The sequence below is a fragment of the Dama dama genome, chromosome 26 (assembly GCF_033118175.1).
Source record: "Dama dama isolate Ldn47 chromosome 26, ASM3311817v1, whole genome shotgun sequence".
Taxonomy (NCBI): domain Eukaryota; kingdom Metazoa; phylum Chordata; class Mammalia; order Artiodactyla; family Cervidae; genus Dama; species Dama dama.
This window is the reverse complement of record NC_083706.1, coordinates 34,708,026-34,723,578: the sequence shown is the minus strand read 5'-3', so window position 1 is coordinate 34,723,578 and position 15,553 is coordinate 34,708,026. Positions and strand designations below refer to the sequence as shown.

Here is a 15,553-nt window from a genome sequence, read left to right as displayed (position 1 = left end):
CTCTAAATTTATTTTCATGAAGACTTTTAAAAATTTTATGATTTTATAAATAATATATATCAAAAGTTTTCCCTTAAATGCTCTTATTTTATCAAGATTAAGGGGGGTTTAAAAGGGTGACCAAAAGTTAAGAGATTTATGCTTATGACAATATGAAATTTGCAATTAATAACCTTTAATTGTGGAATTAGTGTAACAGATATAAAAAGGATTTCTTGGAATAAACATATTTTCACTTTATCCAATTTCAGGCTGTATATTTAGGGTTGGTTTTAGTTTCTTACTTGATAACTGTTATTGACAATCTCTTTGTGTTTTGTTCTGTTTTATTTCAGATCATTTTGTCTTAGTGAAACTGACAGTTGAACTTTGCTCTAGTTGATGGGCAAAATTTCTCCTAGACTATTCATCATCCCAATTTCATCCTAGTTGAAAATATTCAAATGCCATAAGAAATCTTTATAGATTTGCACTTAGCTTTTGGATGGACATTTCTACAATGGAGAGAACTGTGTTATAGCCCCGGTCCAAGGACATTACCATCAAATGCCCACAGACTACGGGGTAGGTGTGGAAGGTTCCAAAGAGAAGGAAAACTCAGCAAGTTTGCAGACACCCTGGAACATGGAAGCAAGCAAGCTTTGAAAGGCACAGCTTTGAAGGCACTCCATGAGTCTGCACGGCTTTCAAGCAAACTAGCACTTGAGACCTTGTGTGACAAAATGGACACTGGGGACACAGCTCTAGGACAAAAAGCTACCTCAAGGTCTGGAGAAACTGATAAAGCATCAGGTAGATGGAGACAGGAACAATCAGCTGTTATTAAGATGAGCACTTTTGGCAGTCAAGAAGGACAGCGGCAACCACAAATTGATCCTGAGCATATCGGAAACACAGCATCAGCACAACTGTTTGGTTCTGGGAAACTGGCCTCACCTAGCGAAGTGGTCCAGCAAGTCACAGAGAAGCAATACCCACCACACCGTCCAAGTCCTTATTCATGCCAACATTCACTCTCTTTCCCTCAGCACTCGTTGCCACAGGGGGTCATGCACAGCAACAAGCCACACCAGAGCCTTGAAGGCCCTCCGTGGCTTTTTCCTGGCCCTTTGCCATCTGTTGCCTCTGAGGACCTATTTTCCTTTCCTATACACGGCCACAGTGGTGGTTATCCTAGAAAAAAGATTTCAAGTCTGAACCCTGCTTATAGCCAATACTCCCAGAAAAGTATCGAACAGTCCGAAGATGCTCACAAAAAAGAGCACAAACCCAAAAAGCCCGGCAAGTACATTTGCCCTTACTGCAGCAGGGCGTGTGCCAAACCCAGCGTACTGAAAAAACACATCAGGTCCCATACCGGTGAGCGGCCATATCCATGTATACCTTGTGGTTTCTCTTTCAAGACGAAGAGCAATTTGTACAAGCACAGGAAGTCACATGCCCATGCAATTAAGGCAGGATTGGTCCCTTTCACAGAGTCAGCGGTATCAAAATTGGATCTAGAGGCCGGTTTTATTGATGTAGAAGCAGAAATACATTCGGACGGTGAACAGAGTACAGACACAGATGAGGAGAGTTCTTTGTTTGTTGAGGCTTCTGATAAAATGAGTCCTGGCCCACCCATTCCACTGGAAATGGCCAGCAGAGGTGGCTATCACGGGTCATTGGAAGAATCGCTGGGAGGCCCAATGAAGGTGCCGATTTTGATTATCCCCAAAAGCGGAATTCCTTTAACTAATGAAAGCTCTCAGTATATTGGCTCTGATATGTTACCAAATCCGTCTTTAAGTACTAAGGCTGATGACTCTCACACAGTTAAACAGAAACTTGCACTAAGACTGTCAGAGAAAAAAGGACAAGATTCTGAGCCATCTCTGAACCTTCTGAGCCCGCACAGTAAAGGAAGCACCGACTCTGGTTACTTTTCCCGCTCAGAAAGTGCAGAGCAGCAGATCAGCCCTCCAAACACAAACGCGAAGTCTTACGAAGAAATCATCTTTGGAAAATACTGTCGGCTTAGTCCAAGAAATACACTCAGTGTTACAACCACAAGTCAGGAGCGCGCCACGATGGGTAGGAAGGGCACCATGGACTCATTACCTCACGTCAACACCAGGTTAGATGTCAAGATGTTTGAAGATCCTGTTTCCCAGCTGATCCCAAGCAAGGCGGAAATTGATCCCAGCCAGACAGGCATGCTAAAATCCACCAAATTCAACAGTGAGTCAAGACAATCCCAAATGATTCCATCATCTATCAGGAATGAAGGAAAACTTTATCCAGCCAGTTTCCAAGGCGGCAGCCCAGTTCTCCTCGAAGCGCCAGTTGACTCTTCACCCCTTATTCGAAGCAACTCAATGCCAACTTCTTCAGCAACTAACTTAAGTCTTCCTCCTTCTTTGAGAGGAAGTCACTCATTTGACGAGCGGATGACTGGCTCCGATGATGTGTTCTACCCAGGAACGGTAGGCATACCACCTCAGCGCATGTTAAGGAGACAAGCGGCTTTTGAGCTGCCTTCAGTCCAGGAGGGGCACCTGGAGGGAGACCACCATGGCAGGGTGTCCAAAAGCATCACAGGTCCATCCTTGAAGGAAAAGAAATTGATTCCTGGGGACAGGGTCGGCTATGACTATGACGTCTGCCGCAAACCCTATAAGAAGTGGGAGGACTCTGAGATGACGAAGCCAAGCTACAGGGATGTTTCCTGCATCAGCCCCTTGAAACATGGCGGGGAGTATTTCATGGATCCCTCGGCGCCATCCCAGGGCGTGCCAACCATGTTTGGAACCACGTGTGAAACTCGAAAACGCCGGAAAGAAAAGAGCGTGGGGGACGAGGAGGACACCCCCATGATCTGCAGCAGCACGCCCTTGGGCATCGCGACTGCAGATTACGAGTCCAAGCTGCAGATGCAGGAAGGCGCGAGGAGTGGGTTCGGCCTGGCTGGACAGGAAAACCCTTCTCATGGGCACTCTGAGCGCTTTGACCTGTGTCGACCCCCGCTGCAATCTGGGAGTCCCTCTCTCGGGTCGGAGGAGTCACCCTTGGCGGCTGATCAGGACAAGCAATCGGACGGAGCGGGCAGGAAGCCTCCCGGAAATGTGATCTCTGTGATTCAGCACACCAACTCGCTGAGCCGCCCCAATTCCTTCGAGCGGTCCGAGTCCGCTGAACTCGCGGCCAGCGCCCAGGAGAAAGCCTCGTCACCCTCCGAGACGTGTGACAGTGAGATCTCCGAAGCCCCGGTGAGCCCGGAGTGGGCCCCGCCCGGGGAGGGCGCAGACGGCGGGGGGAAGCCGTCCCCAGCGCCGCAAGTCCCGCCGCCGCCGCCACCGCCCTACCACGCGCCTCCCCGGCTCGTGCGCCAGCACAACATCCAGGTGCCGGAGATCCGCGTGACCGAGGAGCCGGACAAGCCGGAGAAGGAGAAGGAAACGCAGAGCAAAGAGCCGGAAAAGCCAGTGGAGGAGTTCCAGTGGCCCCAGAGAAGCGAGACCCTCTCCCAGCTCCCGGCCGAGAAGCTGCCGCCCAAAAAGAAGCGTCTGCGACTCGCGGACATGGAGCACTCCTCCGGGGAATCCAGCTTCGAGTCCACGGGCACCGGCCTCTCCCGCAGCCCCAGTCAAGAGAGTAACCTGTCCCACAGCTCCAGCTTCTCCATGTCTTTCGACCGAGAGGAGACCATGAAGCTTGCGGCGCCTCCCAAGCCGGATGAGTTCGGGAAGCATTCGGAGTTCTTGACCGTCCCCGCCGGTTCCTACTCACTGTCTGTCCCCGGCCACCACCACCACCAAAAGGAGATGCGACGCTGCTCATCTGAGCAGATGCCTTGTCCTCACCCCACGGAGGTCCCAGAAATTCGGAGCAAGTCATTTGATTATGGGAACCTGTCCCACGCGCCCGCAGCCGGGGCGTCAGCCGCCTCTGCGCTGTCCCCATCCCGGGAGAGGAAGAAGTGCTTTCTGGTGCGCCAGGCGTCCTTCAGCGGCTCTCCCGAGATCGCCCAGGGGGAGGCCGGCGCGGATCTGGGTGTCAAGCAGGAGCAGCTGGAGCATCTGCACGCCAGCCTCAGGTCCACGTGGCCCCACGCCGCGTGCTCCGTGCTCCCTCCCCTCCCTGCCGAGGACCCAGGGAAGCAGGTGGTGGGTCCCTGCCCCCAGCTGAGCTCAGGCCCCCTCCACCTGGCCCAGCAGCAGATCCTGCACCTGGACAGTCAGGAATCTCTGAGAAATCCCTTGATACAACCGACATCCTATATTGCAAGCAAGCACTTGTCCGAACAGCCACATTTGTTTCCCCATCAGGAGGCTCTCCCGTTTTCTCCAATCCAGAGCGCTTTGTTTCAGTTCCAGTATCCTACCGTCTGTATGGTTCACTTACCAGCCCAGCAGCCCCCCTGGTGGCAGGCGCACTTCCCCCATCCCCTTGCTCAGCACGCTCCGAAGAGCTATGGCAAGCCTTCTTTCCAGGCAGAAGTTCACCCCAGCTACCCCTTGGAGCCCTTGGCCGAACACACTGGAAAGAAATCCGCTGATTACACGCACACGAAAGATCAAACCTACCCGGGCTATTCAGGAACATCAGGGCTACCCTCAAAGAACCTCCTTCCAAAGTTTCCTTCCGGGGAGAGCACCAAGTCAACGGATACTCCCTCTGAGCAGGTTCTTCAGGAAGATTTCGCCTCAGCGAGCGCTGGGCCCTTGCAGTCCTTACCGGGAACAGTGGTTCCTGTTAGGATCCAGACGCACGTCCCATCCTATGGGAGTGTCATGTACACAAGCATTTCTCAGATGCTTGGGCAGAACAGTCCTGCCATTGTCATATGCAAAGTCGACGAGAATGTGACCCAAAGAACCCTGGTAACCAACGCGGCCATGCAAGGAATAGGATTTAACATTGCCCAGATGTTGGGGCAGCATGCAGGCTTGGAAAAATACCCCATCTGGAAAGTACCTCAGACCTTACCCCTTGGCTTGGAGTCCTCAATCCCCTTATGTTTACCTTCCACCTCTGACAGCGTGGCCACCCTGGGAGGCAGCAAACGTATGCTTTCTCCGGCCAGCAGCTTAGAACTCTTCATGGAAACGAAGCAGCAGAAAAGGGTCAAGGAAGAAAAGATGTATGGACAGATCGTGGAGGAGCTCAGTGCCGTGGAGCTGACCAACTCAGACATCAAGAAGGATCTCTCCCGCCCCCAGAAACCCCAGCTGGTTCGACAGGGCTGTGCTTCTGAGCCAAAGGATGGCTTGGCGTCAGGGTCTTCTTCCTTCTCCTCACTGTCCCCCTCCTCATCTCAAGACCTTCCCTCTTCCAGCGTGCCCTCAAGGGAGCCTGGCTCCCGAGCATCCCCCCTGGGGCAGAAGTCGTCCAGTGGGCCCTCGGAAAGTAAAGAGTCCTCAGATGAGTTGGACATTGACGAGACAGCCTCTGATATTAGCATGAGCCCTCAGGCCTCCTCCTTGCCACCTGGGGACAGTCAGCTCGAAGAGCAAGGCAAGAGCCAGAAGCTGCCTGCTGGTGTGTTGGGCCCCAGGGCCTCGGGCCCCAGTGCAAAAGTGGCGAATTCAACTCTTCTTTTCACGGACGTGGTAGATTTCCAGCAGATTCTTCAGTTCCCCAGTCTGCGGACAACAACGACTGTGAGTTGGTGCTTCCTAAATTATACAAAACCCAGTTATGTGCAGCAGGCCACCTTCAAATCCTCCGTTTATGCTTCATGGTGCATTAGTTCCTGTAACCCGAACCCATCCGGATTGAACACCAAGACCACGCTGGCTCTTCTGAGGTCCAAGCAAAAAATCACTGCAGAAATTTATACTCTGGCTGCTATGCACCGGCCTGGAACCGGCAAACTGACATCGTCAAGTGCTTGGAAGCAGTTTGCTCAGGTAACAAACTTTGTTTCTGAAAGCCTTCTGTGTTGTGGATTTGATTGCTGAGCAGAATAAGGTAGTAAAGAATGTAGGAACGAAAAGACACAAGTAAAGTGAAGGCCAAGGTGGGCGGAATCCTCTGTAGACAGGCCTTAGCCACTGACCGTGAACTTGGTTATGAGGGTCTTAGGACTGTCCCAAGCACAAACTATCTCCCTGGCCAGGTGCTGAGAAATCGCACCACAAGGACTAATTCCTTAGAGTTCCTCCCACTTTCCGAATGACCTGGATTAGTGACCTAGGAAATCGACTTTTTGTTGATGTGAGGAATTCAGGAAATTGTGAAATGAGGACATAGAACATGGAGTGAGCACTAGAGAGGAAAGATCGGGAAGGTATCAATTACAAATTGGTTCTTGCCAAGGGCATTTATCATCTGCCTCTGCAGAGATTGCATCTGAATCCTGTGCTTCTGTAGCTGTTGACCTTTGACATGCCCTGAAGGGTATTCAGGGTAGAGAGTGAGGCACTCTGTACTCTAGGGAAACTGGTGGAACAGGTCTTTAGATAGATATTTTCAGGAACTGATTCCATGATTCCAATCCTTGTTGTTGTTCAGTCACTCAGTCGTGTCCAACTCTCTGCAACCCCGTGGACTGCAGCACACCAGGCTTCCCTGACCTTCACTACCCCCTGGAGTTTGCTCAAACTCTTGTTCATTGAGTCAATGATGCTATCCAACGTCTTATCCTCTGTCACCCCGTTCTCCTCCGACCCTCAATCTTTCCTGGCATCAGGTCTTTCCCAAAGAGTAGTTTCCAATCCTTGCATCTCCTCTTATCTAGAAAAGTACTAAATCCCTTCATGGTGATGTCAGCTCCTCGTGACTGGCAGAAAACCTTTTGTAAGAAGAGTGCTTGATGGCATTGAACTCCCCCTTCACCAAAATCTTATATATTGACCTTCCCCCACTACCATTTGGGCTTCCCTGGTGTCTCAGAGGGTAAAGAATCCTCCTGCAATGCAGGAGACCTGGGTTTGATCCCTGGGCTAGGAAGATCCCCTGGAGAAGGGAATGGCAACCCACTCCTGTGTTCTTGCCTGGAGAATCCCATGGACAAAGGAGCCTGGCAGGCTATAGTCATAGTCCATGGGGTCGCAAAGAGACGGACACGACTGAGCAACTCACACACACATACACTAACTCTTTGGAGCAGTTTCTCAGGGCTATCTAAAGTGCTATCTCCTGGGTTGCAGTCCTCATTTTGCCCCAAATAAAACTCAACTCACAACTCTCACATTATGCATCTTTTTTCAGTCGACGAAGGAGACTGCAGGATGTCAGAACTGAACTCTGCAAACTTCTGGGGGAGGGGTTTTTCCCATTGACTATACTTTTTACTAAAATTTATTTTATATTTATAATACATATTATTTCTCTAACTCATTTTTCCAAGGATTAGTGGGTTTGCTTCTGCATGAACAATTATTGCCTTACATGTAAAATTATAAAACTATTAATAAGGGCCATTTTGGAATTCATGCTAATAAAAAAGTAAATGGAGAATTTATGAATATAAAATATATAAAATTTACAGTATATTTCAGTTACCATTTCTCTTTAATGACTTTTGAGAATATTTTGGAAATGCATAGAGATTGCTTGAATTGCTATTTCCAAAAGAGCACTTGTTTTTAATGTTTTTATTAGTGTTGCATGGTATATGTGCTAGTGGGGTCTTGTTTTTAAAAGAATGTTGAATTTATTCTGTAGAAACTCTCATTCTTTTCTGATTTTATCCCCGTTGTCCCTTCTTTTATGTAGCCACCCTATGGCCTTTTAGTGTGGAATTTAGGCTAATTTTCAGAGACCATGAAAGAGTGGAATATGTGGGCTTCCTCTGTGTTTTAGGGAATGCATACAAAATGATCCTCTCTTTTTTCCTGCAGATGAAACCTGATGCGTCCTTTTTATTTGGCAGCAAACTAGAAAGGAAACTAGTGGGAAGTATCTTAAAGGAAAGAGGGAAAGGAGATATTCATGGAGATAAGGATATTGGATCCAAGCAAACTGAGCCTATTCGAATTAAAATCTTTGAAGGAGGGTAAGGAAACATAAGTGCAAATGTCAACTATTCTGTTAGACATCAGAATAAATGGTCCTGAGTGTCTTTCCCTGGTGGCTCAGACGCTAAAGCGTCTATGCCTACAATGCGGGAGACCCGGGTTCGATCCCTGGGTCAGGAAGATCCTCTGGAGAAGGAAATGGCAACCCACTCCAGTACTCTTGCCTGGAAAATCCCATGGACTGAGAAGCATGGCAGGTTACAGTCCATGGAGTCGCAGAGAGTCGGACATGACTGAGCGACTTCACTTACTCACTTATCTGTGTGGAAAAATGTCATATCTCCTCTGGTCCGAAGCCTAAAGCAAATTCTTTTTCTATACACATTTCTGAAGTCTGCTTGGTAATAGATAATGAGTTCATGCCCATGCTTTCATGACTTGCTTTTAATAAAAATGTCTTAATGTATATGCTTTGAACTTCTGCCTTAAATTTTCATACCTCTAATTTAAATTGCTGGACTTTTGACGTCATCTAAGTTTGTTCATTCTTTCGTATTATTTTTACAACCACTTGTGTTACTAATGGACATGTTTTTATTTTGTGCTTACAAAAATGCAATCTTGCACACTCATGTATGTACCTGGAAACTAGTTGGTTTTATTGCTTTTATTATTACCTGAACTCCAGATGTGTGGGATTTCACCAGTTCCTGCCCTACCCTCTTTTTGTTCCAGGACCCAAGCCAGAGCACCATCTTGCATTTAGTTGTCATGTTTCCCCAGCCTCCTCTGATCTGTGATAGTTTCTCTGTCTTTAGAAATTTCTTTTTAAGAATTCTGAGTTGCAGAAACTCAAATGAAAAGGTTCAGCGACTTTGTTATCTATCTAGTTAAGAAAAATTACATGTGTGTGTAATGTCGAGTTTTAGATTTTGATAGAAAAGTATCTTCAATCCAGTCACATTGGAGAAAAAGCCAAGATATTTGCTTTAAAATGTAAAAAATTTAAAGGACATTAACCACATTTGGGGATTGTCATGTAATTACCTTATCTCTACAGCAGATCTATAACTTACAACTTTCCATGAGCATGAATTTATTCTAATTATATTTGGAGGACAAAGTAATGTTTTCTCTTTGACTCTAAATTGTTAAATGGTTGGTAATACAAGATACCAGTTCCTCACATAGACTTACCATTTGGAGATAGAATTTGGAAGCTGGCTCCCTCATAGGGTTGGCCCCCTTTGGGTGGATGCCTGAGTATTGTCACCACTGAAACCACAGTTGTTTGTCGTCATGAAGCTTGTCTCAGTATTTTTTGACACACAAACGAGAGAAACAGAGATAATATCTTTCCTCAGAGACCAAGAAGTTCCTGTGACTGAGTCGACCCTTGTGTCCAGCAGTCTTCTTCAGAGCAGTGCACTTGTGCTAGACAAGCGAGACCTTCACAGGTCTGCGTGCTTTGGGGAGCTCATCTCCACTAACAAAAGATGCAAATGAAAAGCATATGTGAACATTTTATGACTGTGTTTTGATGATCCAAAAGGATTGTGCCGATATTTCATTTCCTCTTCCTTTCATTGTCTCTTTATGGGCTATATCTCATTCATTCCTTAATCTGTGATCCAACTTCTGCCTGGTGGTGACCAGTTGTTTATTCCAAGAAATGTGTTAAAACCTCTTTATTTTGCCATTGCAAAGTGATAACTTCCAAAAAAAAAAAAAATCACTGACCAAATTTTTAAGTGTGTATGTTTCCTATATTGTCTAATTCATAGACCTAGTAATTTCATTGTTGTTGTTGTTTAGTTGCTAAGTCATGTCTGGCTCTTAGTGACCCCATGGACTGTAGCCCACCAGGCTCCTCTGTCCATGGGATTTCTTAGGCAAGGATACTAGAGTGGGTTGACATATTTTTTTCAAAAATCCATTAATTCTTATATCAAGTAGATTCATGGGTCTGCAAAACTTTTGAAGGGTAAATGTTTTATTTGTACAGATTTTTCTAATGCATTTATATTTTATACAGAACTTAATTTTCATTCTGGAAGCAAGTTAATCAGCTAAGGAATTAAAAATAGTATTATTTGAAAATAAAATGGATTTTCCATCAAGTATAATGATGCACCACAGGAAGCTTGAAGTACCCTTCCCTGAAGAGGAATTGCTGTCTATTAAATTATTTGTTTTATTCTGTAGTCCTTAGGTAGTTTCATCCAGTTTGGGGCAGAGAATAGTGGTATTAAAAGGTGACATATTGTGCAACTTTAGGTTCCTTTCTGCTTTATTACAAAAGACGATGAGATGAAAGATGAAGTTCAAAATAGCTTTGAAGAAAAAGTTGACTTTGGAAGTTCCTTGTAAAGGGGGAAAGATTTAAAGGACTAAAAAGTATGTAAAATTGACTATTGATATTTTTGATACTACTTGATTCTCACCTGGATTGGTACTGACTGAAAAATAGATAATGTTAAGATCAAATAGTATCCATAGCAGAGTTGATAGGATGGATTTTCTATCTTAAATATCCTGCAGTGGTTTGGACGAATGAAACTGAATTTGCTTTTATTCCTGATGATGGATTAGCTGGAACAAAATAGAGAAGTTTGCAATGCTCTTAGAATATTTGAAAATAAACAAAAGAAAAAAAAAAAGACTAAATCTAAGGCCTTTAAGTCAGCCCACACTGAGTTAGGGCATTTGTAGGTCACTTTACCTTTGGAAGTTATAAAAAGAACCCTCACAAGAAATATCTTCGGTAGTAGACCCATAATTCTAGCCTGAGATTTAAGAGATAATGATATTCACTGAGTTATTCAGTAGAATGCCGCTATACGCTGTGATGGGGCATGTTGCTTTAAATTCTGAACAAAATGTGACTGATGGTGATCACTGGATATGTTTTTTCCATGGATTATTACAGTGAATACCTAAGACTTTGTTCATCTTACTGATTTAATTAAACTGGATGACCTCAGACATCCTTTCAAACTTCTCTATAAATCCTCCCAGAAACAAAGGCAAATTTGATTGAAAAATAGAATCTCTAGTTTTCATTATGTAACGGTACCTTCCAGAAGCCACTTGAAATTTAGACTTCACTTCAGTACAGAATTACGGTCCTTGGGAAGAACAGATCAAATCTGTAGGCAACAGTTGGTGAGCTCAGCTCAGCCTGTGTAAGCTAGAAATTTCTGACTCTCGTGCCAGGATTGTAAAAATAGAGTAGAAACTTGCAGTGAAGAATTCTATAATCAGTTATATTTATTCTAGCAATTTAGAGGGGTATATGTGTTGTGCATGCACATCTTAGATGATGTAATGTTAACAAGTGATATGTGATGATTTAAGTATGCTAGTATAACTTTTTGGATGTTTCTTGGTATCCAAATCTGGAAGTAGTAAGGCCCACAGTGTTGCAATCTTTGCAGCTTATATAAGCCCATTTGAACTTCTATACAGAGTCCATATAGTCACATTTCATAGAAGAGCCAACTCCATTTTGAACTCCACATAGAAAAAAAATTTCTTTTATTTACAATGCCAAATCTGTTTCCAAGTTCTTTCAGGTACTGCATAGATTTCAGTGGCTCTGTAGAAATAAAGTTGAATAATTGTAAAAGACCCATCTAAAATTTTGTCTCGCAAGTGATTAGCTTTTGGTTTTATATATAACATGTATGTGGAAACATGTTAGTATTTGGAATCATGTGAAGTATTTGGAAACACACTGAATTTTCCACTTTTTAACAGATATAAATCAAATGAAGACTATGTATATGTCAGAGGACGTGGACGTGGAAAGTACATTTGTGAAGAATGTGGGATTCGGTGTAAGAAACCAAGCATGCTCAAGAAGCATATCCGCACGCATACTGATGTCCGGCCTTATGTATGCAAGTTATGTAACTTTGCCTTCAAAACAAAAGGTACAGGTCTGATTTTTTTTTTTTTAAGAGGGAAAACTCTTTTTTTTCTTAATGGCTATTCCAGATTCTGAATACCATTTTGTAACTGTCATTGACAATTCGATGGTTTCTTTTTGAAAATGTGACACTCATGAAATGTGTTTTCTTTCTGTAAGTGGTCTGAGGATGTATGAGACAGTGAGGCTCCTTTTATGACTGAAGTAAGAGCTATAGACTTAGGTCCAGGCTAGTAGTCTCAAAGGAAGTGGCTAAGAATTGCCTGCATAGCTATTACTTCTTGTTGGAAATGTTATGTGGTCTAGAGAATCTTTGCACCGGTATTGAAATTCTGCAGGGAGACAACCCATTCTGGGGCATTAGAAAAGCAAGGCAGCAGCTGGGAAGAAAACATGTGCCCATGGTCAGTTTCAAGATTATTAATAATGCAGAGACCCACAGAGTCCCGGGTGGGCCCCTCCATCCACACTTGCATTAATTATGTATAGAAATTTGATCGCTTGTGTTCTGTGTATTTATGAGCTCAGAGACAATTTCTTACTCTCAGGCCACAGCTATTAATCTCATAAAACTAAGACTTGCCTTGAAATGATATTCTGTCTTTTAAAAAATAAGTCTGTTTTTAACAGGTAGTCTTACCTGAAAATATTTTATACAAAAATGTTGCTTCAGTCTTTTTTCTATCAGATTGTAGAATTATGAAAATGTTCATAAACCCAGTGTTTTCAGAATACAAGTAGTTGTGGAATAGAGGTGATTTGACTTCTATAGAAGTTTATTTTACTACATACTGTTAAAATATGCAGGAGACGTGGGTTCAATCCCTAGATCAGGAAGATCCCCTGGAGGAGGAAATGGTAGCCCACTTCAGTATTCTTGCCAGGAAAATCCCATGGACAGAGAAGCCTGGTGGGCTACAGTCCATGGGGTCGCAGAGTCAGACGTGACTGAGCATACATAGACGCATGTGCACACGTAGAAATACTAATGAAACCCTATAGACACCCCACCACTAACCTTACACAAACATTTTCCGATGTTTTAACTTTAATTTGCATACTAATTCATCTGCTCCACTACCCATCAAGAAAAACAAATATCAAATAAAACTATCTTTGGTAGGGAAATATGTACCTACTTTCTTTTATACCCCAAACCCAAAATTGTCTTTATTGGTTTGTCAGAAATGTAAATGTGTTGCCTCTGAGCATATCTGTTTTTTCTTTATTAAAAAGATATTTATATTACAATTATGCCTCTTTGAAGTCACAAAAAGGGGGAGGGAATGTTCATTTGCATTTCAAAGGAGATAAACATGAGGTCCTTTAAATACCATCCACTTTTCCACAATCAAGCCTTTTATGTAGAACTTCAGTAAGAGACTCCCTAGGACATAAAAAATATATAAACTTTGGTTTTAGGAAATAAAGCGGATCCACTGGTCATTACAACTGATATTTCCTGGGCGTGTGAGTTGACTGTAGGCATAGCCTCCTGAAACTGTACCTGAAGAAATGTCACATGGCTAGATAGTTCTTTTTTATCATGTTAAATTTGGCTCTGAACCATTGTCTTGGAGTTTTAGCAGAAAATAACTTATGCTTGATCATTATCAGAGTTTCCTTGTAACCCTTTGGAAAAGTACAAATGTCTTAGGATCTTGAAAAGAGCAAATCATCCTGGGAAACCCCTCACCAGTGTTCACTTCCAGCCAGCTGCTTGTCGTCACACCATCTGAGTACAGAATCAAAGTGCTCTTGTAGGAATGGTACCTCCTCTTTGCCTGTATCACTTCTCCAGGCACCCTTTCCTGCCATCCTGCTGCTTTCTCTTTGCTATAATTCTTCGGACATTCAAGACTTCAGTAAGCCAAAGTCAGGGCAGGGTCATTTCTGAGCCAGATTTCTAACTATAAACCTACCCTGAGGATGAGAGCCCAAAGCCTGAGTGCGTACTTGAAACAGGAAGAAAGAAAAATAGAAGAAGCACATATGAAGATCTATCTTGACTTAACTAACTTCCACATCTATCCACGTACACAGATTATTTGCACCCTTACAGAAGCAGATGATTTCCATTAATTTACAGGTTTTGAAATTCTTGATAATCATGCGCTGTGCTTCGTCTGACTCTTTGTGACCCCATGGACTGTAGCCCGCCAGGCTCCTTTGTCCATGGGGATTCTCCAGACAAGAATACTGGAGTGGGGTGCCATGCCCTCCTCCGGGGGATCTTCCCAACCCAGGTCTTCTGCATTACAGGCTGATTCTTTACCATCTGAGCCACCAGTGAAGCCCAACAATACTGGAGTGGGTGACCTATCCCTTCTCCAGGGGATCTTCCCAACCCAGGAATCGAACCAGGTTCTCCTCCATTGCAAGTGGATTCTTTACCAGCTGAACTACCAGGGAAGCTCATGATAATTTGTCTATAAGAATTTTTGAGACCTTTAGAAAAATTAGAGGTATGATTTTTTGGTACATAAGAGCAATATGGGCCAGGAAATATTTCCATGTTTGGAGTTACAAAAATAGCACATTAAATTTGTAGGAATATAAGCAATAAGCCAAATGTTAAGGATTCCCTGGTGGCTCAGATGGTAAGGAGTTTGCCTGAAATGTGGGAGACCCGAGTTCAATCCCTGGGGTCAGGAAAATTCCCTGGAGAAGGAAATGGCAACCCACTCCAGTATCCTTGCCTAGAAAACCCCATGGACGGAGGAACCTGGGGGGCTACAGTCCACAGGGTCGCAAAGAGTCAGACACAACTGAGCGACTTCATTTTCCCTAATTAAAAAATAAAGTAATATAAATAAAATAATAAACAACAGTGCCCCAGTTTAGAGTTGTGGCTCATATATTACATTAATAGTAAGCCAAAAACTCTTGCAAGAGCAACAAACTATTTCAGCAAGCTGGAGTTTCCGCCTGGATTCATTCAGTGAGCCTACTCTTAAAGCATTTGCTGCTATGTGACCAAAGCATTGTCAAAGAACAAAGATAATCTGGCCCTTATAGCTGAATTAGTTCCTGAATTTCTTTTATTAGTTATACGTATGATGTGGAATGGGCTTCCTGGGTAGCTCAGCTGGTAAGAATCTGCCTGTAATGCAGGAGACCCCAGTTTGATTCCTGGGTCAGGAAGTTCCCCTGGAGAGGGGATAGGCTACACACTCCAATATATTGGGGCTTCCCTGGTGGCTCAGATTGTAAAGAATTCACCTGCAATGTGGGAGACCTGGGTTCAATCCCTGGTTTGGGAAGATCCCCTGGAGGAGAGCATGGCAACCCACTCCAGGATTTTTGCCTGGAGAATCCCCACGGAGAGAAGAGCCTGGTGAGCTACAGGCCATAGGGTCACAAAGAGTTGAACACGTCTGAGCGACTAAACACAGCACAGCTGTGGAATTCCACATGATATGGAATTTTATATATATATATATATAATTTCATAGATCCTAAGTCAGAGGTGATTGATCAGTGTTTTCATAATTTCTCACATTCTGTTTAGAAATTATATAAATCTGTAGAAGCACATGGTCTTCCCAGGTGACGTAATGGTAAAGAACCCACCTGCCAATGCAGGAAGGAGATGCAGGTTTGAGCCCTAGGTCAGGAAGATCCCCCAGAAAAGGAAATGGAAACCCACTCCAGTATTTTTGCCTGGGAAATGCCATGG

General features: G+C 44.1%; 1 protein-coding gene across 9 annotated transcripts in view; it reads left to right on the top strand.

Moving 5' to 3' along the window:
• The window catches only part of HIVEP2 (HIVEP zinc finger 2), a 207,471-nt gene that overhangs the window by 179,779 nt on the left and 12,139 nt on the right, over window positions 1-15,553 (top strand). For all 9 annotated transcript variants that reach the window (XM_061130370.1, XM_061130374.1, XM_061130377.1 and 6 more), the window contains 3 exons: window positions 336-5,891; window positions 7,827-7,981; window positions 11,703-11,878. In XM_061130370.1, the coding sequence (XP_060986353.1) occupies window positions 723-5,891; window positions 7,827-7,981; window positions 11,703-11,878 (5,500 nt within the window). In that variant the 5' untranslated portion in view covers window positions 336-722. The remainder of the gene's footprint in view (window positions 1-335; window positions 5,892-7,826; window positions 7,982-11,702; window positions 11,879-15,553) is intronic.